Raw genomic sequence first — 27,074 nt, 5'->3', positions numbered from 1 at the left:
GTCGGCCCAGCGCTGCTTTTCGCCCCTTTCGTGGCCAAGGAAGGGGCGCCCCCACACGTCCTGCCAGCCACGGGCCGCAAACTAACATCCAGCGTGGTGGCGTTCGTGGAAACTGTGAGAAGGTGGCCTGATATGCAGTGCTCACTATTCTAGTGAACACTATGTATCAGTCCAGCAACCCTTATTGATGATTGGTTGTAAGTCAACCTTATAGACCAGCTATCCTAGTAGCATGGATACGAGCAGGCTAAGGCTAAAGACTCAAGAGGGCGTGTTAAGCCAGCTGTTTACCACACATATACCCCTTGAATACCCAGTGAAAGGACACCACACAAGTGTTATGAAAATAAACAAGATATTTATTAAGAATCACAACAGCCCTGTACTCTTTATGAGGACAGGGTACTAAGCACAAAACAAAACTCTTACGAAAATACTTAAGTTAGCACAGTATATACAAATGCCCGAGGGGCACGGAAAACCATATACTCTGAAAGTGGAATGCGAAATTACTAGCAGGTAAGTACAGTACTAATAGGCTTTGGAATCGCTAGATCTTGACTATAGAATCTTCAGATTACTTCTAGGAGACCCAGGGGACTCGGGTGCAGAGTGTGCACTCTCACGCGTGATGCGGGACAAAGTCTATGGTAGCTAGTAAAGATAAAGTTAGTGTTCTCGGGCGAACCCGACCTGGTAGGAGGAAAACGAAAGTGGATTCTGACCCTTGGATAGTGAGGCTATGCTGGGGCACCGAAATGCCGAAGTTACCTAGCCCAGGGGCTGCAGCTGCATAGGTCTCAAAAGACGTCGGGAATCCTCGTAGACTGACCAGGAGCCTGGAAGAAAGAAGTTGCTGGCAGGCGACCAGTGAAGAAAGTTCGATGGATCCAAGCCTGGATCGAAGGAAGATGACACCTGAAAGCAGAGGGGACCAAGTTCGAGACTACTAGCCAGTAGTCAGGTGGCACCAGGAGGGCACCGGATGGTAGTCACCTCGACTAGGTGAGTGGGTGACACTGTGCTCGCAGATCTCACGGACCAGGAGGCGTTGTCGGCGACCAGGATGGAGGAGCGAGCTGTCCCACGATGGATGAAGCTGTCGGCGTCGCTGGACCCAGGATTGGGCAACAAAGCCTTGGCAAAGTCAAGCCCACGCGGTGGACTCAAAATGGCGTCTGGAGTGGACCAGGAGGGTCCGGGGTGCCTCTCTTGAAGAAGGAAGCAAGGGCCAGTCTGGAGCAACCAGACCAGCAGCAGTGATGTCGTCTGGCGTCGTGCAGAAGGCCACAAGCCAGCCGGCTAGTAGCCACACAGCGCGGTGAGCAGGCAAAAGCAGAAGGGCCCCACGCAGATCATGGAGATGCTGGAGGGCTGATCTTCGGTGCTGGAGCTGCTCAGGGTTGGGGCTTCTCGGACCCCAAAGCACTCACCAGTGGAGCACACGGTGGGCTTGTTGCAAAGAAGTCGTGCAGTCTTGGCAATCGTCGGTCCCTCGAGGTCTCGTCGCACACAGTTCTCAGCTTTGCTGTAGAGGTGAGTAGAGGTCAGAGGTGCCAGGGAAGCCGGGTCTCGTCGAGCTGGGTCGTCGGATTTGTGAAGAAGGACTTGCAGCAGACCGCAGTGTTCTTAGGATGGTGCCCGCTTGATGCAGGGTGACTACTCCTTGCCACAAGGGAGAATCTTGAGGAAGGAAATCTTGATGTCTTTCGCAGAAAGTCGGGTCTTGATTCCAAAGATGATCTATTTTGAACAGGGGGCCCGCTCCTATCTTTATACTAAAAAAAGGGGGCTGACCCGGTGACTAGGTCCTGCCTATGGGTGGGACTAGGAGGGGGGTGGTTACACCCCTCTCCCATGCCGGACTTTCCCCAGGCCAGGGGCTGGTGTTGTAGGAGAGTAGGGTCTGCAATCCTATGATCACCCAGATTTTTTGCTTTTGTTTCACTGGTTTACGACTTTCTCTGGCTGTGGGCCTGCCAATCAGACCCACAGCCTGGCTGTTCTCTTTCTAAATTACCTCATGTACCCTAGGTGCATCTACCAATTGGTACTGGGCCACCTTATCAGACCCTGTAACTCAGGGCATAGGTGTACCCAGGGCTGCCAGGGGCTGCAGCATGTATTATGCCACCCCTGGCTGGCCTCCTAAATTTGACACAACTGGCTGCATGACAGCTGGGGCAAAGTCGTGTAATCACCCTTTGCTGTAGGTGTAGTATACCTATACCTAACCCTAAAATGGACACACAGATTCCTATCAGTCACTCCTATGGCAGGCCTTGACAATCCTGAAGGCAGAGTGCTTGGAATCGTGTGAGATGGTGCTCTGGCACGAGCTGAGCCTGTCTGCAGCTTGCGGAATCAAGTCCTAATAGCTGTTCCATGATATCGCATACCATATACTCTTAAGTGCATTATAATCCTCGCGGTTAAATGCTATCTTTGGTATTGCTTTATCAAAACATGTCGAGTAAGGTGTCATACGAATTGGAATACTAACCCCTCGCCAATTCTGGCGACGGGGTTAGCATTCCCCCCTTCTAGAGGGACACGACATGTATGTAACTGTGAACCCCGGTTAAAGTTAACTGAAGCCTCAGCTCCACAAAATGGATGCTGCCACCACAGACACGAGTCTGACCCCCTGCAGCTGGGAGTCCTTCCAGCGAGGGGAGCCTGGACAAAGGGTTTCCTGTCAGGGGCGGTGCTAGCACCGTCCCAGACATGGTTTTGTGTATCCTGGGTAGGCAGGGCTTTACAGGAAGGTGACTGCTGAGTGGCACCCCGGTGCTCACTACGCATAGGCCGGTCTGAACCAGTTCCAGGGGCACACCAGCCCCTGGCCTGGGGAAGTCCAGCATGGCTGAGGGGTGTAACCACCCCCCACCTAGTCCCACCCATAGGCAGGACCTAGTCACCGGGTCAGCCCCCTTTTTTAGTATAAAGATGGGAGCGGGCCCCCTGTTAAAATTAGATCATCTTTGGAATCAAGATACCACTTTCTTCGAAAGGACTTCACGATTTCTTCTTCAAGATTCTCCCTTGTGGCTAAGGAGTAGTCACCCTGCATCCGCAGGCACCATCCTAAAGAACACTGCGGTCTGCTGCAAGTCCTTCATCACGAATCCGACGACCCAGCTCGACGAGACCCGGCTTCCCTGGCACCTCTGACCTCTACTCACCTCTACAGCCCAGCTGAGAACCGTGAGTGCGACGAGACCTCAAGGGACCGACGATCGCCAAGACTGCACGACATCTTTACTGCAAGCCCACCGTGTCCTCCACTGGTGAGTGCTTTGGGGTCCGAGAAGCCCCGACCCTGCGCAGCTCCAGCACCCAAGATCAGCCCCCCTGCATCTCCACGATCTGCGTGGGGCCCTTCTGCTGTTTGCTGTGCACCGCGTTGTTTGGCTACTAGCCGGCTGGCTTGTGGCCCTCTGAACGACGCCCAACGACTTCACGACTGCTGGTCTGGTTGCTCCAGGCTGGCCTTTGCTTCCTTCTTCAAGAGAGGCACCCCGGACCCTCCTGGTCCCCTCCAGACGCCATTTTAGGTCCACCGCGTGGGCTTGAATTTGCCAAGGCTTTGTTGCCCAATCCTGGGTCCAGCGACGCCGACAGCTTCTATCTTCGTGGGACAGCTCGATCCTCCATCCTGGTCGCCGACAACGCCTCCTGGTCCGTGAGATCTTCGAGTCAAGCGTCACCCACTCACCTAGTCGAGGTGGCTACCATCCGGTGCCCTCCTGGTGCCCACTGACTACTGGCTAGTAGTCTCGAACTTGGTCCCCTCTGCTTTCAGGTGTCATCTATCTTCAAGATCCAGGCTTGGATCCGACTGAACTTTCTTCACTGGTCACCGGCCAGCATCTTTTCTTCCGGCTCCTGGTCCGTCTACGAGGATTCCCGACGTCTTTTCAGACCTATGCAGCTGCAGCCCCTGGGCTAGGTAACTTCGGCATTTCGGTGCCCCAGCATAGCCTCACTATCCAAGGGTCAGAATCTACTTTCGTTTTCTCCCTACCAGGTCGGGTTCGCCCGAGAACACTAACTTTCTAATTCCTAGCTACCATAGACTTTTGTCCCGCATCTCGCGTGAGAGTGCACACACTGCACCCGAGTCCCCTAGGCCTCCTAGACATAATCTAACGATTCCCTAGTCAAGTCCTAGCGATTCCAAAAGCTATTAGTACTGTACTTACCTGCTAGGAATTTCGCATTCCACTTTCAGAGTATATGGTTTTCCGTGCCCCTCGGGCATTTGTATATACTGTGCTAACTTAAGTATTTTTGTAAGAGTTTTGGTTTGTGCTTAGTACCCTGTCCTCATAAAGAGTACAGGGCTGTTGTGATCTTTAAATAAATAACTGTTTATTTTCATAACACTTGTGTGGTGTCCTTTCACTTGGTATTCAAGGGGTATATGTGTGGTAAACAGCTGGCTTAACACGCCCTCTCGAGTCTTTAGCCTTAGACTGCTCGTATCCACGCTACTAGGATAGCTGGTCTATAAGGTTGACTTACAACCAATCATCAATAAGGGTTGCTGGACTGATACATAGTGTTCACTAGAATAGTGAGCACTGCATATCAGGCCACCTTCTCACATTGGTGAGCAGCGGGTGGGATTTGAGCTTGCTGTTGTTTTACCACACGTATCCTAAGAATATCTTGTTGAAAGATCACATAAGTACTGTTAGGTACACATAACTAAAGCTTAGAATACTCTGAGTTCTACTGAACCAGCTGTTGTAGCTCCTCAAGGCGTAGCACACCTTGGCTGCAACTCTTAGCAAGGGATCAGTAGGTAAACACATAGTGTAGGTAGGTGCATCACTTACACCACACTAGAAACAGTATGTCGGACAAAGGAGGAAACACTGAGGTTCCCCTTGTGTCAGTTGACCCTCCACAGGTCATCCCTTCAAGATATACTGCGCTTAGCTTCCATGAGTTACGACAAGTGTGTACCTCTAGGAAGATTAAGCAGGGGTCTAACCCCACAACTGCCTTTCTGATTGGTCTCTTAGAGACTCATGATGCAAGGAGGGCTGGTAACCCAGACCCTTCTAATTCAGATGGCAACATGCCCTCCTTACAGGGTCCCTTTGATGCCCAGGACCATCCTCTTCAGGAAGCAGATGATGCTGATGATGAGGATGATGATTTGGTATCAGGGGATGAGGCAGAAAAGGAACAGGTAGAAGTCAGCAGACTAACCAGGTCCAACTTAAGCAGACATGAGATGGGCACTAGGGGACCCTTGGGGCCACTCTCAGGTCAGCTTAACATTGGGAATGGACGAGATAGATCTCTATCAAGAGGCTCTATCAGATCCCTTCATACCAATGGCTCTCAACGTTCCTCTCAAAGGGGAATGACATCTCCCCAGAGGAGAATGTATGAAGCTAAGGAAAAGGCAGCCAATCTGAGGATTGAAAGGGAAGAACTTGCCCTGGCCAAAGAGAGGCTTGCCTTTGCTAGAGAGCAACAATTGAGTGGGACAGTCCCCACTGGTGGCAGCATTGTACCTAGCAATAGGGAAAGGAGTTTTGATACAAAACACCTTGGTAAGATAGTGCCCCCCTTTAAACAAGGGGATGACATCCACAAATGGATTACTGCTTTGGAGAGGGCCTGCACTGTGCAAGGTGTTCCCCCAAGTCAGTGGGCAGCTATCTTGTGGCTCTCCTTTGAGGGTAAAGGAAGAGACAAGCTCCTCACCACAAGGGTGGAGGATGCTAATGATTACCAAGTCTTGAAAAATGCACTGGTTGATGGGTTTGGCCTAACCACTGAGCAGTACAGGGTGCTGTTCAGGGATACCCAGAAAACTCAGTCTCAAGATTGGGCTGACTTTGTAGATTGTGCCACTAAGGCTTTTGAGGGCTGGTTGCTGGGCAGTAAGGTTACTGATTATAAAGGATTGTACAATTTGATGATGAGAGAGCAAATTTTAAACAATTGTCAGAACCAGTTGTTGCATCAGCATCTTGTTGACTCAGATCTGACCTCTCCCCAAGAATTGGGAAAGAAGGCAGACAGATGGGTTAGAACAAGAGTTAAACAGAACCAGGGCCAGAATCAAGGTGGTCAGAAGAAAGCAGACCAGAAGGGTAAGGATTCGAAAGGGGAACAAAATGACCAGAAGTCTTCGACAGGTCCCCAACAACCCAAAGAGGGTGGGGGTCAGGCTCCCCAAAAGAAGAAAGAAGGCCAATCTAAAAGGTGGTGCCAATACTGCAAAAGTAAAACTCACTGGTTTAGTGAGTGCACCAAGAAAGGAGGAGGGCAGACTCCTGCCACTGCAGCCCCTAAGGCACCTGTGCCCCCTAGTACAGCCAGCAGTGGTAGTGCACCTCCCAAGGGTTTAGTAGGGTTAACCCTGGGTTCTGAGGGGAGTGACAACTTAGTTGGCACCCTCACTCAGGCTGTCCTTGTCAGTACAGGGGATATGGATATGTCCCCTGACATAAGTCCCAATACTTTGGGCAAATACAGACAGACACCTTTTATTAATGGAAAAATGGCTCAGGCCTATAGGGACACTTGTGCCAGTGTCACAATGGTGACACCTAGCTTTGTGGACCCTGGACAGATCATGCCAGGTACAGAATTCCTGGTGACCAATGCAAGCAATGTCACTACCAATCATAGTATGGCAATTGTAGCTTTCTCCTGGGGAGGGGTAACTGGCCACAAGAAGGTTGTAGTTAGTTCAGACCTCCCAGTGGATTGTTTGTTGGGCAATGATTTGGAGTCATCACAATGGTCAGAAGTGGAGCAGAGGACTCATCTGGAAATGTTAGGTTTGCCAGCACATGTGTTTGCTGTGACTAGGTCACAGGCCAGAAGATGCCCCACTGAACAGGTGCTGGATCCTGGAACAATGGACCAGACACCTTCCAAGAAAAAGAGCAGTAGGGTTAAGGCTGTGCCTTCCCCCTTGCCCCAGGTTGTGGATCAAGTCTCAGAGGAGGCTGACCTGCAGGAATTGAGGGAAACTGAGCCTAGAGAGTTTGAACTTGATCAAGTTGAATTCTTGGGTTCAGGGGGACCCTCAAGGGAAGACCTGGGGAAGGACCAGTTAGGCTGCCCTTCTCTTGAACCCCTCAGACAGCAGGCTGCTGCTGAGGCTGCTGGGAACGCCACAGGTACCCACAAGGTATACTGGGAAGATGGACTCCTGTACACTGAGTCAAGAGACCCCAAGCCTGGCATGACCAGGAGGCTGGTTGTACCCTTGTCTCAGAGAGGTTTCCTACTTACCTTGGCCCATGAGATTCCCTTAGCAGGACACTTAGGCCAGACAAAGACTTGGGACAGGCTTGTCTCACACTTTCACTGGCCTCACATGAATGAGGATACCAAGGAGTTTTGTCGCTCCTGTGTCACTTGCCAAGCCAGTGGTAAGTCAGGTGGCACAACAAAGGCCCCCCTTATACCAATGCCTGTGGTGGGGGTGCCCTTTGAAAGAGTGGGGATTGACATTGTTGGTCCAATGGAACCCCAGACAGCATCAGGGCACAAGTTTATACTGGTGGTAGTGGATCATGCCACCAGGTATCCTGAAGCTATTCCACTTAGGACCACCACAGCCCCTGTGGTGGCAAGGGCCCTAGTTGGAGTGTTCTCCAGAGTGGGCTTCCCTAAGGAGGTTGTCTCTGACAGAGGTGCAAACTTCATGTCAAGCTATTTAACTGCTATGTGGAAGGAGTGTGGTGTCAATTACAAATTCACTACACCCTATCACCCACAATGCAATGGGCTTGTTGAAAGGTTCAACAGGACCCTAAAAGGGATGATTCATGGACTACCTGAAACACTCAGGCGTAGATGGGATGTCCTGATGCCCTGCCTTCTGTTTGCTTACAGAGAGGTCCCACAAAAGGGGGTTGGCTACAGCCCTTTTGAACTTTTGTATGGGCATCCTGTGAGAGGCCCCTTGTGTTTGGTGAAGGAAGGATGGGAGAGACCTCTCAAAAAGCCTGCAACCAACATAATGGACTATGTACTTGGTCTCCGCTCCAGGATGGCTGAGTATATGGAGAAGGCATCAGAAAACCTTAAGGCCAGTCAAGAACTTCAAAAAGCTTGGCATGACCAAAAGGCTGTCCTGACTGTTTATCAGCCTGGACAGAAGGTGTGGGTGCTGGAGCCAGTGGCCCCAGCAGCACTCAAAGACAAATGGTCTGGGCCCCACACAATCCTTGAGCAAAAGGGAGAGGTCACCTACCTGGTGGACCTTGGAACTCCCAGGAGTCCCCATAGGGTACTCCATGTCAACAGGCTCAAAGCATATGTCGACAGGAAGGACATGAGCTTGCTCATGGCCATAGATGAGGGACAGGAGGAAGAGAGTGACCCTCTCCCAGACCTGCTCACTCAGAATCCTGATGATGGGTCAGTAGATGGTGTTGTCTTTTGTGGCAGCCTCTCTGAACATCAGCAGAAAGACTGTAAACAGGTTCTTCAGTCTTTCAGACGTATGTTCTCTCTGACACCCAGTCAGACCAATTGGTGCACCCATGAGGTTGACACTGGTGACAGCCTGCCAGTCAAGAGTAAAATCTACAGGCAGCCTGATCATGTTAGAGACTGCATAAAAACTGAAGTGCAGAAAATGTTGGAATTGGGAGTCATTGAACCCTCAGATAGCCCTTGGGCTAGTCCAGTAGTTCTAGTGCCAAAGCCTCACACCCAAGATGGTAAGAGAGAGATGAGGTTTTGCGTAGACTACAGGGGTCTCAATGCAGTCACTAAGACTGATGCCCATCCAATACCAAGGGCAGATGAACTTATAGATAGATTGGCTTCTGCCAACTACTTAAGTACATTTGACTTAACAGCTGGGTATTGGCAAATCAGGTTAGCTGAGGATGCCAAGCCCAAAACAGCATTTTCAACCCCTGGTGGGCATTATCAATTTGTGGTAATGCCCTTTGGTCTGAAAAATGCACCTGCCACCTTCCAAAGGTTGGTGAATCAAGTCCTTACTGGGCTGGATGACTTCTGTGCAGCATATCTAGATGATATTGCTGTCTTTAGCTCCACCTGGGAGGATCACCTGGTCCACCTGAGGAAAGTGTTAGAGGCCCTGCAAGCAGCAGGCCTCACTATCAAGGCCACCAAGTGCCAGATAGGGCAGACACAGGTTGTATACCTGGGCCACCTTGTAGGTGGAGGCCAGGTTCAGCCACTGGAGAGCAAAATACAGTCAATCAGGGACTGGGCTCCTCCAACCACCCAGACTCAGGTTCGAGCTTTCTTGGGCCTGACTGGATACTACAGAAAGTTTGTCAGGAACTATGGTTCCATTGTGACACCATTAAATGAACTGACAAGTAAGAAAATGCCAAAAAAGGTTCAGTGGACAGCAGGCTGTCAAAAAGCATTCGATGACCTAAAGCAGGCCATGTGCACAGCACCTATCCTTAAGAGTCCAGACTACTCCAAACCATTCATTGTCCAAACAGATGCTTCTGAGTTGGGTGTGGGAGCTGTTCTTTCTCAACTGAATTTTGATGGTCAGGATCAGCCCATTGCTTTTATAAGCAGAAGGCTGACCCCCAGAGAGAAGAATTGGTCAGCTATTGAGAGGGAGGCCTTTGCTGTGGTTTGGGCCCTGAAGAAGCTGAGGCCATACTTGTTTGGCACTCACTTCAAGATTCAGACCGACCATAAGCCCCTCTTGTGGCTAAATCAGATGAAGGGTGAAAACCCCAAACTGCTTAGGTGGTCCATTTCCCTACAGGGGATGGACTTTACAGTGGAACATAGACCTGGTACTGATCATGGCAATGCCGATGGGCTCTCCAGATATTTCCACTTAGAACAAGAAGACTCACCTGGTCAAGGTTAGCTTATTGTCCCAAAGTTTGGGGGGGGGTCATGTAGGAGAGTAGGGTCTGCAATCCTATGATCACCCAGATTTTTTGCTTTTGTTTCACTGGTTTACGACTTTCTCTGGCTGTGGGCCTGCCAATCAGACCCACAGCCTGGCTGTTCTCTTTCTAAATTACCTCATGTACCCTAGGTGCATCTACCAATTGGTACTGGGCCACCTTATCAGACCCTGTAACTCAGGGCATAGGTGTACCCAGGGCTGCCAGGGGCTGCAGCATGTATTATGCCACCCCTGGCTGGCCTCCTAAATTTGACACAACTGGCTGCATGACAGCTGGGGCAAAGTCGTGTAATCACCCTTTGCTGTAGGTGTAGTATACCTATACCTAACCCTAAAATGGACACACAGATTCCTATCAGTCACTCCTATGGCAGGCCTTGACAATCCTGAAGGCAGAGTGCTTGGAATCGTGTGAGATGGTGCTCTGGCACGAGCTGAGCCTGTCTGCAGCTTGCGGAATCAAGTCCTAATAGCTGTTCCATGATATCGCATACCATATACTCTTAAGTGCATTATAATCCTCGCGGTTAAATGCTATCTTTGGTATTGCTTTATCAAAACATGTCGAGTAAGGTGTCATACGAATTGGAATACTAACCCCTCGCCAATTCTGGCGACGGGGTTAGCATTCCCCCCTTCTAGAGGGACACGACATGTATGTAACTGTGAACCCCGGTTAAAGTTAACTGAAGCCTCAGCTCCACAAAATGGATGCTGCCACCACAGACACGAGTCTGACCCCCTGCAGCTGGGAGTCCTTCCAGCGAGGGGAGCCTGGACAAAGGGTTTCCTGTCAGGGGCGGTGCTAGCACCGTCCCAGACATGGTTTTGTGTATCCTGGGTAGGCAGGGCTTTACAGGAAGGTGACTGCTGAGTGGCACCCCGGTGCTCACTACGCATAGGCCGGTCTGAACCAGTTCCAGGGGCACACCAGCCCCTGGCCTGGGGAAGTCCAGCATGGCTGAGGGGTGTAACCACCCCCCACCTAGTCCCACCCATAGGCAGGACCTAGTCACCGGGTCAGCCCCCTTTTTTAGTATAAAGATGGGAGCGGGCCCCCTGTTAAAATTAGATCATCTTTGGAATCAAGATACCACTTTCTTCGAAAGGACTTCACGATTTCTTCTTCAAGATTCTCCCTTGTGGCTAAGGAGTAGTCACCCTGCATCCGCAGGCACCATCCTAAAGAACACTGCGGTCTGCTGCAAGTCCTTCATCACGAATCCGACGACCCAGCTCGACGAGACCCGGCTTCCCTGGCACCTCTGACCTCTACTCACCTCTACAGCCCAGCTGAGAACCGTGAGTGCGACGAGACCTCAAGGGACCGACGATCGCCAAGACTGCACGACATCTTTACTGCAAGCCCACCGTGTCCTCCACTGGTGAGTGCTTTGGGGTCCGAGAAGCCCCGACCCTGCGCAGCTCCAGCACCCAAGATCAGCCCCCCTGCATCTCCACGATCTGCGTGGGGCCCTTCTGCTGTTTGCTGTGCACCGCGTTGTTTGGCTACTAGCCGGCTGGCTTGTGGCCCTCTGAACGACGCCCAACGACTTCACGACTGCTGGTCTGGTTGCTCCAGGCTGGCCTTTGCTTCCTTCTTCAAGAGAGGCACCCCGGACCCTCCTGGTCCCCTCCAGACGCCATTTTAGGTCCACCGCGTGGGCTTGAATTTGCCAAGGCTTTGTTGCCCAATCCTGGGTCCAGCGACGCCGACAGCTTCTATCTTCGTGGGACAGCTCGATCCTCCATCCTGGTCGCCGACAACGCCTCCTGGTCCGTGAGATCTTCGAGTCAAGCGTCACCCACTCACCTAGTCGAGGTGGCTACCATCCGGTGCCCTCCTGGTGCCCACTGACTACTGGCTAGTAGTCTCGAACTTGGTCCCCTCTGCTTTCAGGTGTCATCTATCTTCAAGATCCAGGCTTGGATCCGACTGAACTTTCTTCACTGGTCACCGGCCAGCATCTTTTCTTCCGGCTCCTGGTCCGTCTACGAGGATTCCCGACGTCTTTTCAGACCTATGCAGCTGCAGCCCCTGGGCTAGGTAACTTCGGCATTTCGGTGCCCCAGCATAGCCTCACTATCCAAGGGTCAGAATCTACTTTCGTTTTCTCCCTACCAGGTCGGGTTCGCCCGAGAACACTAACTTTCTAATTCCTAGCTACCATAGACTTTTGTCCCGCATCTCGCGTGAGAGTGCACAAACTGCACCCGAGTCCCCTAGGCCTCCTAGACATAATCTAACGATTCCCTAGTCAAGTCCTAGCGATTCCAAAAGCTATTAGTACTGTACTTACCTGCTAGGAATTTCGCATTCCACTTTCAGAGTATATGGTTTTCCGTGCCCCTCGGGCATTTGTATATACTGTGCTAACTTAAGTATTTTTGTAAGAGTTTTGGTTTGTGCTTAGTACCCTGTCCTCATAAAGAGTACAGGGCTGTTGTGATCTTTAAATAAATAACTGTTTATTTTCATAACACTTGTGTGGTGTCCTTTCACTTGGTATTCAAGGGGTATATGTGTGGTAAACAGCTGGCTTAACACGCCCTCTCGAGTCTTTAGCCTTAGACTGCTCGTATCCACGCTACTAGGATAGCTGGTCTATAAGGTTGACTTACAACCAATCATCAATAAGGGTTGCTGGACTGATACATAGTGTTCACTAGAATAGTGAGCACTGCATATCAGGCCACCTTCTCACAGGTGTGCCCCTGGAACTGGTTCAGACCGGCCTATGCGTAGTGAGCACCGGGGTGCCACTCAGCAGTCACCTTCCTGTAAAGCCCTGCCTACCCAGGATACACAAAACCATGTCTGGGACGGTGCTAGCACCGCCCCTGACAGGAAACCCTTTGTCCAGGCTCCCCTCTCTGGAAGGACTCCCAGCTGCAGGGGGTCAGACTCGTGCCTGTGGTGGCAGCATCCATTTTGTGGAGCTGAGGCTTCGTTTAACTTTAACCGGGGTTCACAGTTACATACATGTCGTGTCCCTCTAGAAGGGTGGAATGCTAACCCCGTCGCCAGAATTGGCGAGGGGTTAGTATTCCAACTCGTATGACACCTTACTCGACATGTTTTGATAAAGCAATACCAAAGATAGCATTTAACCGCGAGGATTATAATGCACTTAAGAGTATATGGTATGCGATATCATGGAACAGCTATTAGGACTTGATTCCGCAAGCTGCAGACAGGCTCAGCTCATGCCAGAGCACCATCTCACACGATTCCAAGCACTCTGCCTTCAGGATTGTCAAGGCCTGCCATAGGAGTGACTGATAGGAATCTGTGTGTCCATTTTAGGGTTAGATATAGGTATACTATATCTACAGCAAAGGGTGATTACACGACTTTGCCCCAGCTGTCATGCAGCCAGTTGTGTCAAATTTAGGAAGCCAGCCAGGGGTGGCATAATACATGCTTCAGCCCCTGGTAGGCCCTGGGTACACCTATGCCCTGAGTTACAGGGTCTGATAAGGTGGCCCAGTACCAATTGGAAATGTACCTAAGGTACATGGAATCCATTTTACAGAGAGAGCAGTAGGTCTGGGGTCCTGATTGGCAGGGTCCCAGGTCGACTATGTCAAAAACCAGCTAAAACACAGGGCAAAAAGTTGGGGGCAACCATAGTCAGGAGGTACCTTCCTACAGAAACCGCCGTGGTGGTGCCCGGGGACAACGGCGAGGCCAGTCCACATCTACCCCTGCAGCGTCCGCCACAAAGCCCTCCTAGTCTGAGCTTTCAGGCCCACGTGACGCCAGTGGGGGCAGGGTTCGCCATCCCCTCCTCCCCTGGCGCAACATCACATTGGACAGGTGGGTGCTGCAAATCGTCCGAAGGGGCTACTCCCTCCCCTTCAAGGCGCCCCTCCAGCCATGCCACCGCAGTACCGCCAAGTGTCAGGGGATCACTTGAATCTTCTGCGAGAGGAAGTTGCAGCCCTCTTCGCCAAGGGGGCCATTGAGCGTGTTCCTGGGCCAGAAGTAGGGTGTGGTTGTTATTCCCACTAATTTCTCGTTCCCAAGAAGGGCAAAGGGGGCCTACGCCCTATCTTGGACTTGCGGAACGTCAACGGCTTCCTCCGGAAGGAGAGGTTAAGATGCTGACACTGTTGCAAATTTCCCCTATTTTCTTGCCAATAATCAAAAATTCCATTTGGGGAACCCCCTTCTATTATATACTGGCTCAGGTCTTAGCTGCCCTGGACCTGGGAGACTGGATGGTAGGACGCTTATTTCCACATCCCTGTCTGCCGGCCCACCGGCGCTACCTGCGGTTCACGGTAGGCCACAAGCACTTTCAGTATACCGTGCTCCCCTTCGGCCTTACCAGCGCCCCACGGGTGTTCACGAAAGTGATGGCTGTGGTCGCAGCTCATCTGCACAGGTTAGGAGTTTCAGTCTTCCCCTACCTCGACGACTGGTTGTTGAAGGCAGGCTCGCCCCAGACAGTCGTCAGCCACCTCCAGACTACGGCCGACCTCCACCTGCTGGGGTTCTCCATCAATGTGCCGAAGTCGCACCTGTGTCCCTCTCAGAAGCTCCTCTTCATCAGAGCGGTACTAGACTCTGCGCAGTTTTGGGTTTATCCTCCCGAACAGCGGGTTCGGGGATATTCAGGCTCTGATTCCGATCTTTCAGCCTTTATCCCGAGTCTCGGTCAGGTTGCCGCTGCTGCTTCTGGGCCTGTGATGGCCTCCTGCATCCTTCTGGTGCATCACGCCAGGTGGCGGATGCGGGCTCTGCAGTGGGACCTGAAGTTTCAGTGGGCCCAGCATCAGGGCAACTTGTCTGACCATGTCTTGATCTCGGAGGGCACTGCAAGACCGTTGCAGTGGTGGCTCACGGACCGCGATTGGGTCAGCGGCAGATCCCTCTCCCTACCCCAACCGGAGCACGTAGTTGTGATGGACATGTCCCTCCAGGACTGGGGAGGCCACATGGGAGAGGCGGAGATCAGAGGCCTCTGGTCTCCGGCGGAGTCCCAGCTCCATATCAACCTTCTGCAGCTGTGGGTGATCCGGCTTGCACTGAAGGCATTCCTCCCCTCTGTCTGGGGGAGTTTAGTGCAGGTGTTCATGGACAACACCACCGCCATGTGGTACTTCAAGAAACAGGGCGGGGTGGGTTAGTGGACCCTATGCCAGGAGGCTCTGTACCTCTGGCAGTGGCTGGAACATCAGGGCGTGACCCTGGTGGTTCAACACCTGGCAGGTTCTCTGAACACCAGGGCGGACGAACTCAGCCGCCGGTGCATGATGGATCACGAATGGCGTCTGAACTCGGACGTGGCGCAAGGTCTCTTTCTTCAGTGGGGAGAGCCTTGGTTAGATCTATTCGCCACCGACGAGAACGGGCAATGTCATCAGTTCTGCGCGTTGGAATTTCCAAGGCGGCACTTGCTCGGAGACACTTTTCATCGTGAGTGGAGTTGCGGTCTGTTGTACGCCTTTCCGCCTATACCACTTCTGCCCAGAGTGCTGAAGATCAGGCGCGACCGTGTCCAATTCATCCTTGTGGCTCCGGACTGGGCACAGAGGTTCTGGTATCCCGAGCTACTCTGCATGTCTGTCGATCCCCCGATTTCGTCTGCCCCTTCAGGAGGACCTTCGGTCGCATGAGCAGGGGACGGTCCTCCACCCGAACCTGTCCAGTCTCCACTTACATGCATGGAGATTGAGCGGCGCCAGTTGAGGCCATTTGACTTGCCTCCTGACTTCTGTAATGTCGTTCTGGCAGCCAGGCGTCCCTCCACAAAATCGGTATACGCCTGCAGGTGGAATAAATTTGTGGCATGGGACACAGCAAAGGCTGTGGATCCCCTTTCTGCCCCTCTTTCAGAGGTTCTCCTCTTTCTTCTTTCTCTTGTCCAGCAGGGCTCTGCTCTGGGCACTCTGAAGGGCTACCTCTCTGCCATTTCCGCCTTCTTAAGGCTACCTGAAAAGCCCTCTTTGTTCAAGTCCCCGGTTGTAAATAGGTTTTTGAAGGGCATCACTCATATGTTTCCTCCAGTTCCTTTCGTGATACCTCAGCGAGACTTGAACCTTGTTCTAACTTTTCTGATGTGTGGTCCCTTTGAGCCACTTCATAACTGTCCTTCGCCTCCTTACTCTGAAGACCACTTTCCTGGTTGCTATCACCTCTGCCAGGAGAGTGAGTGAGTGAGCTCCAGGCCCTTACTCCTAAGCCTCCTTTCCTTTCAGTCCATCCGGACAAAGTTGTGTTGCGAACGCAACCCTCTTTCCTGCCCAAGGTAGTCACAGCATTCCACATCGGGCAGTCCATCACTTTGCCCACCTTCTTTCCGCCTCCGCATCCCTCGCAAGAGGAAGAGAGTCTCCACTGTCTGGACCCAAAACGTGCGCTCTCATTCTATTTGGATCGCACACGCCAGTCCTGGGTGGATGACCAACTCTTTGTTGGTTACGTGGGCGCTAAGAAGGGACTGGAGGTGCGCAAACGAACCATTTCTTGATGGGTCGTCTTGTGCATCAAGGCATGTTACTCTTTGGGTCGAAAGGAGCATCCTGTGGGGCTTCGTACTCATTCCACATGGGCCACGGCGGCTACTACGGCCCTGGGCTGGGGAGTCTCCTTGCAGGACATCTGTCAGGCGGCTACGTGGGCCTCGCTGCACACGTTGCAATACACTACTGCCCGGACAGCCAAGTCTGGAGAGATGGCTTTTTCGGCCGTTCCGTTCCCCAGGACTTTCTGATGTGATCTTCGTTGGCAGACCCAACACCGGGGTTAGTATTGCTGGGGTATCTATTCTAAGGTAGGGAATCTAATACTAACCTGTTTCTTTCAGATGCACAAGTTACCTTTCGTAACGATATATCTGTAAGAAACAGTAGTTTGTATTTAGATTCCTTACCGCCCCATCTGTCGTCCCCATTCTGCGAACCGATGTCTAGGGTTAAGGTCATCCCCTTTCAGGGCCCTAGTTTCATGGCACCAGTGTTGGTTTTTTATCATCGCTCTGCGTTTCTGGCGCGGAAAAGCTGTGTATAAGAACTGACGTCAGCGCGCGAGGGCGGCGTGTAAGTACTCCGGCGACGTCATGCCGACCACTGACGCGGAGCCGCAGACGACGCTTACCTACACGCTAGTGTACTGCTGCGCAGAAAGTTTCCAGATCCAGTCTGACGCCTGGGGATATTTTAAGGTAAGGAATCTAATATGAACTACTGTTTATGTAGTAGGGGATCTCTGTGTATAGTCATAATCTAGTGAATAGTCCTGCCCATGTGCGTGGACCCCGGAGCAATCAAAAATCTTACGGTGTCGAAAAATGCAGAACTGCACAGACACTTAAGAGAGAATTAAAGACAGGTTATATATAGGGATTTGGTGGTAGTGTTTCTCTAGGAGAGAAAGGGTCCTCACATTATGTTAGTACAACTCTCACTTAAATATTTCTACGTGTAATGTCAATTTTATAAGTATATTTCTACGAGGTGCACTGTTGTCCTGTTATACACCCATCACCAGGGATGTCAAAACTAGCAAAGATTGCTAATATCAAGAACCAAGAAAAAACAAGTCAGTCAAGCACTCTCAAAATTATTTAGCATTTCAAACGATTGTTATTATCATTCACAAGTTCCAAAGTCAATAGAGCAAATTGTTCCATTGACAGTTATGCTTCACTTCAGTAAGTGTAAAGTTCATTTGCAGAAAGTAGATTTCCAAAATACGGATCCAAACGAGATGCTGGGCTTCAAATTCTTTATTTCATACACATTAAAGTTTTCCAGCTCACACCGCCGACACGTTTTTCGTCTCATAGAGACTTTTTCAAGGCAAAGGATTTTATGAAGCGGTGTTAATTTACCACGAGTCTTGCCTCCCAGTATAGGTATGGATGGAATCAAAAATCACGCAATCAATATGAGTCCGAATAGAATAATCCGGGGCGGGGGCGATCCTAACAATCCAGATCACTTAACCCGTCTTTCTACATACAGTGACGAGCACACTCATAAACTTGGGGTTCTCCGTCCATTGGGAAAAATCATCAATGGAGCCGGAGCAAGTGAAGACCTTCCTGGGGGCGGAGATCAACACCTTACAGGGCAAAGTGTTCCCCAGCGAGAAGAGAGCAAGGGCACTGGTCAAGGAAACTCTCCTATACCGGAAGGGGCAAGCTCGGACAGTGAGGACTGCGAGCAAGATCATGGGGATGATGGCATCGTGCATCCACCTAGTGCCGAACGTGCGGCTCCACATGAGACCCATGCAAGAATGGCTGCAGGAACAGTGGTCACAGGCTTCGGGCAGTTGGGAGGATCTTGTGGTGGTGACGCACGCAGTGCAGAAGGAGATGGCATGGTGGACCCTAGAGAACTTAAGAAGGGGACAGCCTCTTACACTCCAAACTCCGACAGTGACCATCACCACGGACGCATCCCTGAAGGGATGGGGCGCTCACGTGGAGGAACTCAAGGTGAGGGGCCTTTGGACACCAGCAGATGCGACAAAACACATCAACTACCTAGAGCTCAAGACAATCTTACTTGCACTGAAAGCCTTCCAGACAAGGCTGTACAGGCAGAGGGTGTTGCTACAGACGGACAACACCACGGCGATGTTCTACATAAACAAACAGGGTGGAACACAGTCGACAACGCTCTCGACGCTGGCGCAGGAGATATGGAGGTGGGCCATCCCTCTCCAGATAGACCTGCTAGCCATACACCTACCAGGGAAGGAGAACATTCAGGAAGACTGGCTGAGCAGACAGCCCTCGGCGTCCCACGAGTGGGAGCTCAATGCTCAGGAGACAAGGAGGCTGTTCAACAGGTGGGGAACACCATCAGTGGACCTGTTTGCAACACGCCAGAATGCTAAATGCCGAAACTTCGCATCCAGACAGCACGAAGAGGGGTCCCTTGGGAATGCCCTATGGATAGATTGGTCCGGGAAATTTGCATACGCTTTTCCCCCAATACCACTGATACACAGAGTACTGAACAAGTGCAGGGCGAGTACCATGACCCTGATACTGGTCGCGCCGCAGTGGGCGAGGCAGACCTGGTACTCTCAGATCATGGAGATGGCGCAGTGTGCGCCCCACAGATTCAGCAGGAGGAAGGACCTGCTCTCCATGCAGAACGGAGAGGTGCTGCACCCAGAACCAGAGAGCATGAGCCTAGTAGCATGGCTCCTGAGGACATCGAATTCGCACATTTGAAACTGCCAGAGAGCACCCTCAGGGTCCTTCGGGAGGCACGAAGGCCCAGCACAAGGAAGTGCTATGTCGCAAAGTGGAAAAGGTTCACGATGTGGTGCAGGAGGGAGAGACTTCACAATAAAATGAAGAAAGACTCCACGGTACTGAAGTACCTGACACACTTACTGGACAAAAAGCTCAGCTCGTCCTCCTTGAGAGTTCACCTGGCGGCTATAGTGGCATACACAAGGGGTGAGATGGGCAGAAGCTTCTTCACATCACAAGTTGTAAAGAGGTTCCTGGAAGGAGCAAAAAGGATTGCGCCACCCAAGCGGGTGCCACCACCGGCATGGAACTTAAACGTGGTCCTGATGGAACTCATGAAGGAGCCTTTCGAGCCACTTCACAAGGCCTCCTTGAAGATGCTAACTATGAAAACTGCTTTCCTGGTTGCAATTACGTCCTTGCGCAGAGTGAGCGAGCTGCAGGCGCTAACACTGCAGGAGCCCTACTTGCAAATACACAGTGACAGGGTGGTGATGAGGACGACCCACACTTCATGCCGAAGGTGGTGTCCAGGTTCCACATGAACCAGTCCATACAGATACCGAGTTTTTTCCAAAAACCAACCACTAGCGCAGAGCGAGCTCTGCATACCCTGGACGCCAGAAGGGCGGTCATGCATTACATCGAAAGGACAAAAGGACACAGGAAAACGAAACAGTTCTTCGTGTCGTTCGCCAACAGTTACATGGGCAAAGCAGTCACGAAGACCACTATTGCACGATGGATCGCGCAGACAATCCAACTCTGCCACAAAAGGGCAGGAGAAGAACTGGCAGAGGGGGCACGCGCCCACTCCACTAGGACAAAGGGGGCTACAATAGCCTTCCTGGCCAATACACCCATACAAGACATATGCCTGGCAGCAACATGGGCTTCGGTGCACACATTCACGAAGCACTATTGCGTGGATGTTCAGATGAACAAGGAAGCACAAGTCGGACAAAGGGTGCTCCAGCATATATTCAGAAACCAGAGCTCATCTTCCACCCAGCCACCACGGAAATGAGAAACCGCTACGAAATCTATGCACAGCATAGTGAATCCAGAAAGATTCACGCTGCAAAACGAATAGTTTCTTACCTGTCGGTGTAGTTTTGCAGCTTGAAGATCTTTCTGGATTCACTAGCGAACCCACCCACCTCCGCCAGAAAGATGAGGCTGGAGAGAGAAGAGGTGGTCCAAAAAAAAAAAAATGGAAGATGGGAGGAGAAGGAGTAACGGAATATAAGGACAAGTGGTAAAGAAATTATCACCTTAATAGAACATTGCCATGGCTTCGGAAAAGAAGGAAACACGGAAAAAAGAATCCGAAGATGGCGCCCAAGAGTGGGAGCTTCCGCAGGAAGCATGCCGACGTCACCGGAAATGCACCCGCGGAGGTGTGACTCCGACGCCCACAAGGGCTACACAAAAAAAAAAGGAAAAACAAAGAAAAGACTACGAATCCGGACCCAACCACAAGACCGCGGAATATGGACCCAACCACAAGACCGCGGAATATGCACAGCATAGTGAATCCAGAAAGATCTTCAAGCTGCAAAACTACACCGACAGGTAAGAAACTATTCGTTTCTTACACTGAGTGTGTACAACAAATGCTTAACACTGTCCTCTGATACTGCCTTACTGCTCAACCACACTACCACAAATAGAGAGTAAGGTTCTATCTAACTTTAACTCTGCCTACCTTTGGGGTTCCACTGGACTGTGCACACTATACCTCACTTTAGTATATTATATACAGAGCCAGCTTCCTACACTAAGCCCCTCCGCCTCTTAGACCAACTAAGCATTGACTCCTTATCCTTGCTATCTTGACGGTCCAGAGCTAAACAGGAGTAACTGCATAATGTTGGAACCAAGCAACATGAGTGGTAGAAGGTAGTTGCCATTCCAGCTATTGCCCCATAACCACTGACTGCCCAGGGCACCAAGCAAATACCACTCAGCCTGCATTCTGAAGAAGCTTTTAACCAATTTATATTGTTTGTACTTGTTTTGAGCTTTCTTTGTTAGGTGGAATTTGTTTTTTGGCTTTCGCTCTCACTGCCCCCTCCCATGTTGTGATATTGTGTATGCTTTTCTAAATCTGATTTTGACTAGATATATTCATGTTGCATCATTTGAGTGGGAAAGAATAACTAATCTTAATGCACGATCAGTGGTTTACTTTGTTGATTTGTTTTTGCTCAGGTTCAACTCCCATGAAAGTGCTGCACACGCCATTGTATCAGTCAATGGCACCACCATAGAAGGGCATGTTGTGAAGTGTTATTGGGGCAAAGAAACACCAGATATGCTAAATCCAGTTCAACAGGTAAATTGCATTACAAATTCAGCTGCATTAATATTTGAGCTTGGTTGCTTGCCTGCACTTTCGGTTTTAAACACTGTTTTTTTTATGCTGCAATGCAATTCATAAAAGGTGACTGCAAGGGTCACTCACTCGCTTCTGCATACTGTGGTATTGATATAAACCTTTTGAGAGAATTTATGAAGAATATACCCACTGCACTAAAAAAAGTCCTAGGACCAACACTTTCATGCATTTCTAATTGCCCTGTGAGGTTGTATGAGATGTATTTCTGCTTAAATTGTACCATCACAATAATTGAGTAATAAAAGACCAAGTGAAGGCCAGTGGGTACTGGTCTGATTTACATGGCAATAACATGATAGTTTGCTATTATATTGCAAAAGCAACACAACAAATTTGAATACATTGTGGATTTTGGTCATTCAGCAATATAAAGCAGACTACAGGAATGATGTAACGTAATATGGTTTGTAAAGCGCACATGTGCAGGTGGGACATCTCAGTGCTGAAGAAAAAGTTACTTCCCTTCAGTAACTCTTTCTGGTGGATATCTATTTTCCTCCAGATTCCCCATCTGTTGAATATTCTCTGATGCCAGACTGAATCAAGAAACTTCATGTGTCTGCCTTGCGGTCGGGAAGCACTATCTCATTGTCAGCACCAGAACTAACACCATGTTGACATCACTGGAGCTAGAGAACGCCCACTCAGACGCACACATTTCTAGTCTCTGCCCCTTTTTCTGTGTCCTTTGAGGCAGAAACGTGTAAACGACAATCAGTTTGAGGCAGTATAAAAGTTTTAAATTGGAACCTTTTTAATTTGGCCTGTGACCAAACATCTGAACAGGGAGCTGGGTGGATTTACTGTAGAATTTGTAGGTAGACTAGCCTCCAGAGCGTTTCTTACTTTTGGCAATAAGCTAGTCCTCTTGATGGGTATTTTTACCTGCAGATGCCTTACTGGTAGAATAGATTTCACAGCAGAGATCCTTCGCAGGTGATGGGTTTGAAGGAACAGTTAGGTGAGGAAATCTTGAAGTGCGCACACGCAAAATGGCAATCCTTCCCAATTTCTGAAGCCAAACAGTAAGGATGTGTTGAAATTATGGAAATATGCTTATTTTGCTGCACCAAAAATCTCAGACATGGAAACACCCATCAGTTGCTGATGGTAAAGACTTTGAACTGGTGGAAGGAGCACTGAGTCCCTCTGGCGGCTCCTTAATTTTAAGGTCGTACACATTTGTTCTTAGCATGTGTGGCTGGAGATGCACATGCTTAGCATTTTTCTGCCATCTGGAGTTTTTTTTTGGTTTTTTTTAGGACTTTTAGGTGGGGCTGTTTTGTGGGACGGGGGGGGGGACAAGCAGCAACATAGCTAAGCACTGCAGGTTAATAAAATAAAGTTTGGGGGGGGGCTATGAGCGTCCGTGCTGGCCGAGTCATAGCACTTTTTAGGTATTGCGCCTAGCGTTTCAGTGCGTAGCATTACACTCGTATCGCGGGACCTTTTGTACGGGCTTCAGAAAGCTAACCACACGCGTGTGGGTTTGCTTTAGAGGCTGTCATTGGTTTTAGCGTGCTTTAAAAAAAAAATACAGCACTCAATTGGGCATAGGCGGGCGCATGTCCCGCCTTTGCCACTCCCATTCCAGTCTGTGTCTAGCACGCGCAGTAGCGTGCGTACTCCTCACTGCCGCACACCCTCGCTCCTCTGTGGTGCACGCGCACCACTAGTTTCAATTCCCGGCCTTAATCCTCTGGTGCGCGAACACCACTGTTATTTTTTTTTCCCAGGCTCGGTTTGGGAATCTGGCCCGCAGGTGTCACTGGACGTGCAGTGAACCTTGATTCAGATTTGACAAGCAGTTTTCTGTCTGGCATTATTCAGGCAGATTTGCACGCCTTTAGGATCCTACTAAGACGTCCTAGGTGTGTTCTGTAGGTGATGAACTTTGCCCCGGTAGAGTGTCCGGGAAGCGCAGTGTCGCTGCTCTGGATTGCTTTGTGCCAGTGCCAGGCGTCGCTGGGTGTGAAGATGCTTTGGGGCTTATTTCATTGCCCGATGGTAATGGTGCACTATGGGCAGCGGCTCCGCCTGAGTGCACTCTGAAGGAGCACGTTAGCTCTCGCGATGACCTCCTTACTGCCGCGCCGTTATTGTTATATATTTCATTAAATGCCGTATTTTTCATCTTACTTTTGTAGTCTCACGTAATGCCGCAAGGAATGTTATTTAAAGAGGTGTGCAAAATGCGGGACAAATTCCTTTTCCTAATTATGCGAAATTTCATGAAATTTACACGTGAAATTACACGAACCGCCAACCAGGAATTTAGCGCTCTTGTTAGTGGAAAAACGCTATTTGTACTAAAGTAACGTCATAGTGTTCATGGACGTTGATCCCGTGTTACACAATAGTATTTTTCACCCCCCCAACAGTCTGAAAATTACAAGATGTGATGGAAAGGCATTATTTCGATGCCCGCGTGTTTCTATAGGGGTGCAGGGAACCTTGGCAGCCCCTTCCTGGCCACATCTCAAGCACCTGATGGCTGCACTGGGACGGCGGTGCTGGGCAACATTGCAAAGGCGCTGCCAAGCGTGTCACCACAACCTGTTCGGCGGAGCTAGGGGGGACGCCGCAGGCAGTGACATGTTAATGAGTGAGCGGGCACAACCGTGTATGTGTTCATCAGACTTTGATGGCTGACCAGATGGTGCTGTTTGCCAGTATGTGACTTTTCTTAACTCCCCCTCTCTCCTAGAAGTTGTTGCATGCATGTGGCTTCGCTTGGAGTGTATCAGAGGCACATGTGAAAATCTCCACCACTGAAACTTGGCTTAAGCACCTAACTGCACTCAATGTCCAACCTACCATCGTGGACTCAGCAAAATCTTTAGGCATAACACTTGACGCTAATCTCAACATGCAGCAGCGTTTCAGCAAGGCAACTAAGGGAGCTAATTTCCAAATCAATACCTTGAGGAAACTTAAACCTTTCCTCCCAACCAAGGACTTCCAAACTGCAGTACAAGCCCTAGTCATCCCTCGTATAGACTATGGTAGCGTCGCCCTCTGCGGACTCCCCCTATCTACAACTGCATACCTAAGAGCCTCTTTAAACGCTGTAGCGAGACTCATCACTGGATCAAAAAAACACTCACATATTTCCCCTGACTTAAAATCCCTGAACTGGCTGCCTTTTGAAGCCAGAATACATCGGAAAATTGCCTGCATGACACACAGGGCTGTACACCTCAACTCACCCGGCTACCTCACTCAGAAGCTGACAATATCTGGTGGCTCAAGAACCACTAGAAGGACAAAAAATCTTCTTCTGAAACCTCGAAGATTCCGGAAGGAAAAAACATATAAACGCTTCTTTTCAGGAATGGCACCCAGGATCTGGAATTCACTCCCTCCAGAAACCAGGCTTATCTCCTCCACTACAATTTTTAAAGAAAGCAGTAAAAGCTATCCTCCTGGCTAAATTCACCTGAACTTTTACTTTGGATCTGTTTGAGACTCTGCACCTATTTGTACTATTTGTTTATCTAATTGTTTATTTGTATTATTGGTTTATCTGATTGACTATGCTCCCTCATGTACCTACCCTATTTTGCTACTCATTTATTACCTACAACTATTCTGTGCTCAAAAGTCTGTTTATCACTCTCTTGTGCTTACCCCTTTTTAGGTCTCGCCTAGACGAAGCAAAAGCGAAGCTTTTGCGTCTAGGGCGAGACAGCTTATGTTACTTTTGGGGGAATGTGGACAGCAGAGTTCCACGCGCTTTTTCTGGCCGAGATTTAACCACGAGATCGCGCACGTCGCCGTGCCTCTCATTCCCATTCGCAAACAAAGCCACACTCACGCATGCGCACATACAGGCACACACACACTGCATACACACACCCCCCCTTAAACAGACACACGCGCACACAGACAGACGCATGCACAGACACACTCAAACAGACACACACGCGTACACCACCACCCTCAACCCCACTCACCGGGCTCCTCTCCCCTTACGCATGGGAAGGCACTGTGGAGCTCTGTGCCAGCACATATTGAGGAAGGCAGCGTGGTATAGACTCCCACAGCGGCATTGTAGGGAAATTCAAAGTTGCCTCCCCGTAAACACCGCCGCAGCCCGGGAACTTCGGGAGCCTCAGAAATCCCGAGCGCAGCTCCTCTGACGTCAGACGAGGAGCCGCGCTGGGATTGGTGCCGGTGGGGCCGTTGCCTGTAAACGGAAGACTCGTCGACGCCGGGCGGGAGGGGCTGCTTCGCTCCTCACCCGGGCAGCGCCTGCAAGGATCTAACACCCCGGAGACCCACGGAGCCTCGCACAAGGGCCTACAATCCCTGCCGCAGGTAACCATTCTGGGTGCAAATACTCGTTATTTGACAGCAACAGTGTGGTGCCTTAAGCACAGACACGATTGTCTTCACTGTTCTGTTTTAAAAGTTCTTAGATGTAATTGGAAGAGTGTGTTGCATAATGGCTAGAGAGGCTGACTTTGAAGCTGCGGAACTGGGTTAGAGTCCTGGCTGGAGGCTCAATATGCTGTTATTTTACACAAATAATTTAATCTCTCCATGCCTAAAAATTAATTTATCTGCATATAATGCAACTGGTGATCATGTAAAGCGCTCGGATACCTTTGGGTGGAGTTCGAGATATATAAAACTGCAAACAAATTAACAAATCTTGAGCAACGTTCAATGTTTCAGCTGTCCGGTCACCACAATTGTCCCAAAACGTCCAATATGCTCATCATAACCCCACTAATATATCTCAGTATTCAGGACATTTCTATATCATGGAGTAGTTGAAAGCTCTATACTGGTTCCAGTGGCTGGGGTGACAATGACAACGCACGTCTCAAGCAACCTGGAAGGACAGTAAGAGTTCACAAGGACTTTCTGATCACTGTGTCAAAATGGCACCATTGTTCATTCAAAAGACCACTGCATTCTGGGATTGGTAGTCTTCGTTTGCTCCAGTTGACCCGCATAGACTACGACACATGATAAAAACATGATTTTCAAAAACAAAGGTCAGGCCTGAAATTCCCGAGGCATGGAGCGACCCGGAAGTCCTATCTTTGGAGGCTTTGAACAGTAAGTATTTCCGATCAGTCAGCCCAATGAGCGCTCCTGCAGACTCCCCCTGTGCCTCTAATGGGGCGCCAGTAATAGTCATGCAAAGCTCTGAGTTGCACAACGCACCTTTGGTACCGGAAGTAAGAGCGTGCAGGATGGGTTGACCTGGGCAGAGAAAGCGAGTGGGAGCTTCTAATGAACTCTGAAAATAGAGCTAGTCAATTAACTGGGAAGTAAAGGTGAAAGTGTCTGGGCCAGAGGTCAGAGGGCAAGGCGTTTGGAGACAGTATTTGAAGACCTTTGGAAAGGGGATATAGCGAGTTGAACTTGTTGCTCTTATTTTACGTGGCACTGGGTGTGGTTCCTGTTTTCCTGGCATACCACAACCACTGATGCGTGCATGTCCACTCATAATCTCACCCTCCCACTGAGGGACACCATCTCACAAGGCACAGTTCGCTTTTTGTCAGAGGAACTGGAAAGTGAG

General features: G+C 50.2%; 1 protein-coding gene across 4 annotated transcripts in view; it reads left to right on the top strand.

Annotated features, from left to right (window-relative positions):
* Nucleotides 1-27,074, top strand: part of TIA1 (TIA1 cytotoxic granule associated RNA binding protein) — a 239,181-nt gene that overhangs the window by 115,116 nt on the left and 96,991 nt on the right. For all 4 annotated transcript variants that reach the window (XM_086943466.1, XM_086943468.1, XM_086943467.1 and 1 more), the window contains one exon: nucleotides 21,349-21,472. In XM_086943466.1, coding sequence (XP_086799592.1) covers nucleotides 21,349-21,472 — 124 coding nt within the window. The remainder of the gene's footprint in view (nucleotides 1-21,348; nucleotides 21,473-27,074) is intronic.

Source organism: Lissotriton vulgaris, chromosome 11, assembly GCF_964263255.1.
Source record: "Lissotriton vulgaris chromosome 11, aLisVul1.2, whole genome shotgun sequence".
NCBI lineage: Eukaryota > Metazoa > Chordata > Amphibia > Caudata > Salamandridae > Lissotriton > Lissotriton vulgaris.
Note: the sequence above shows the minus strand (reverse complement) of the source record. Positions and strands in the feature narration are given on the sequence as shown.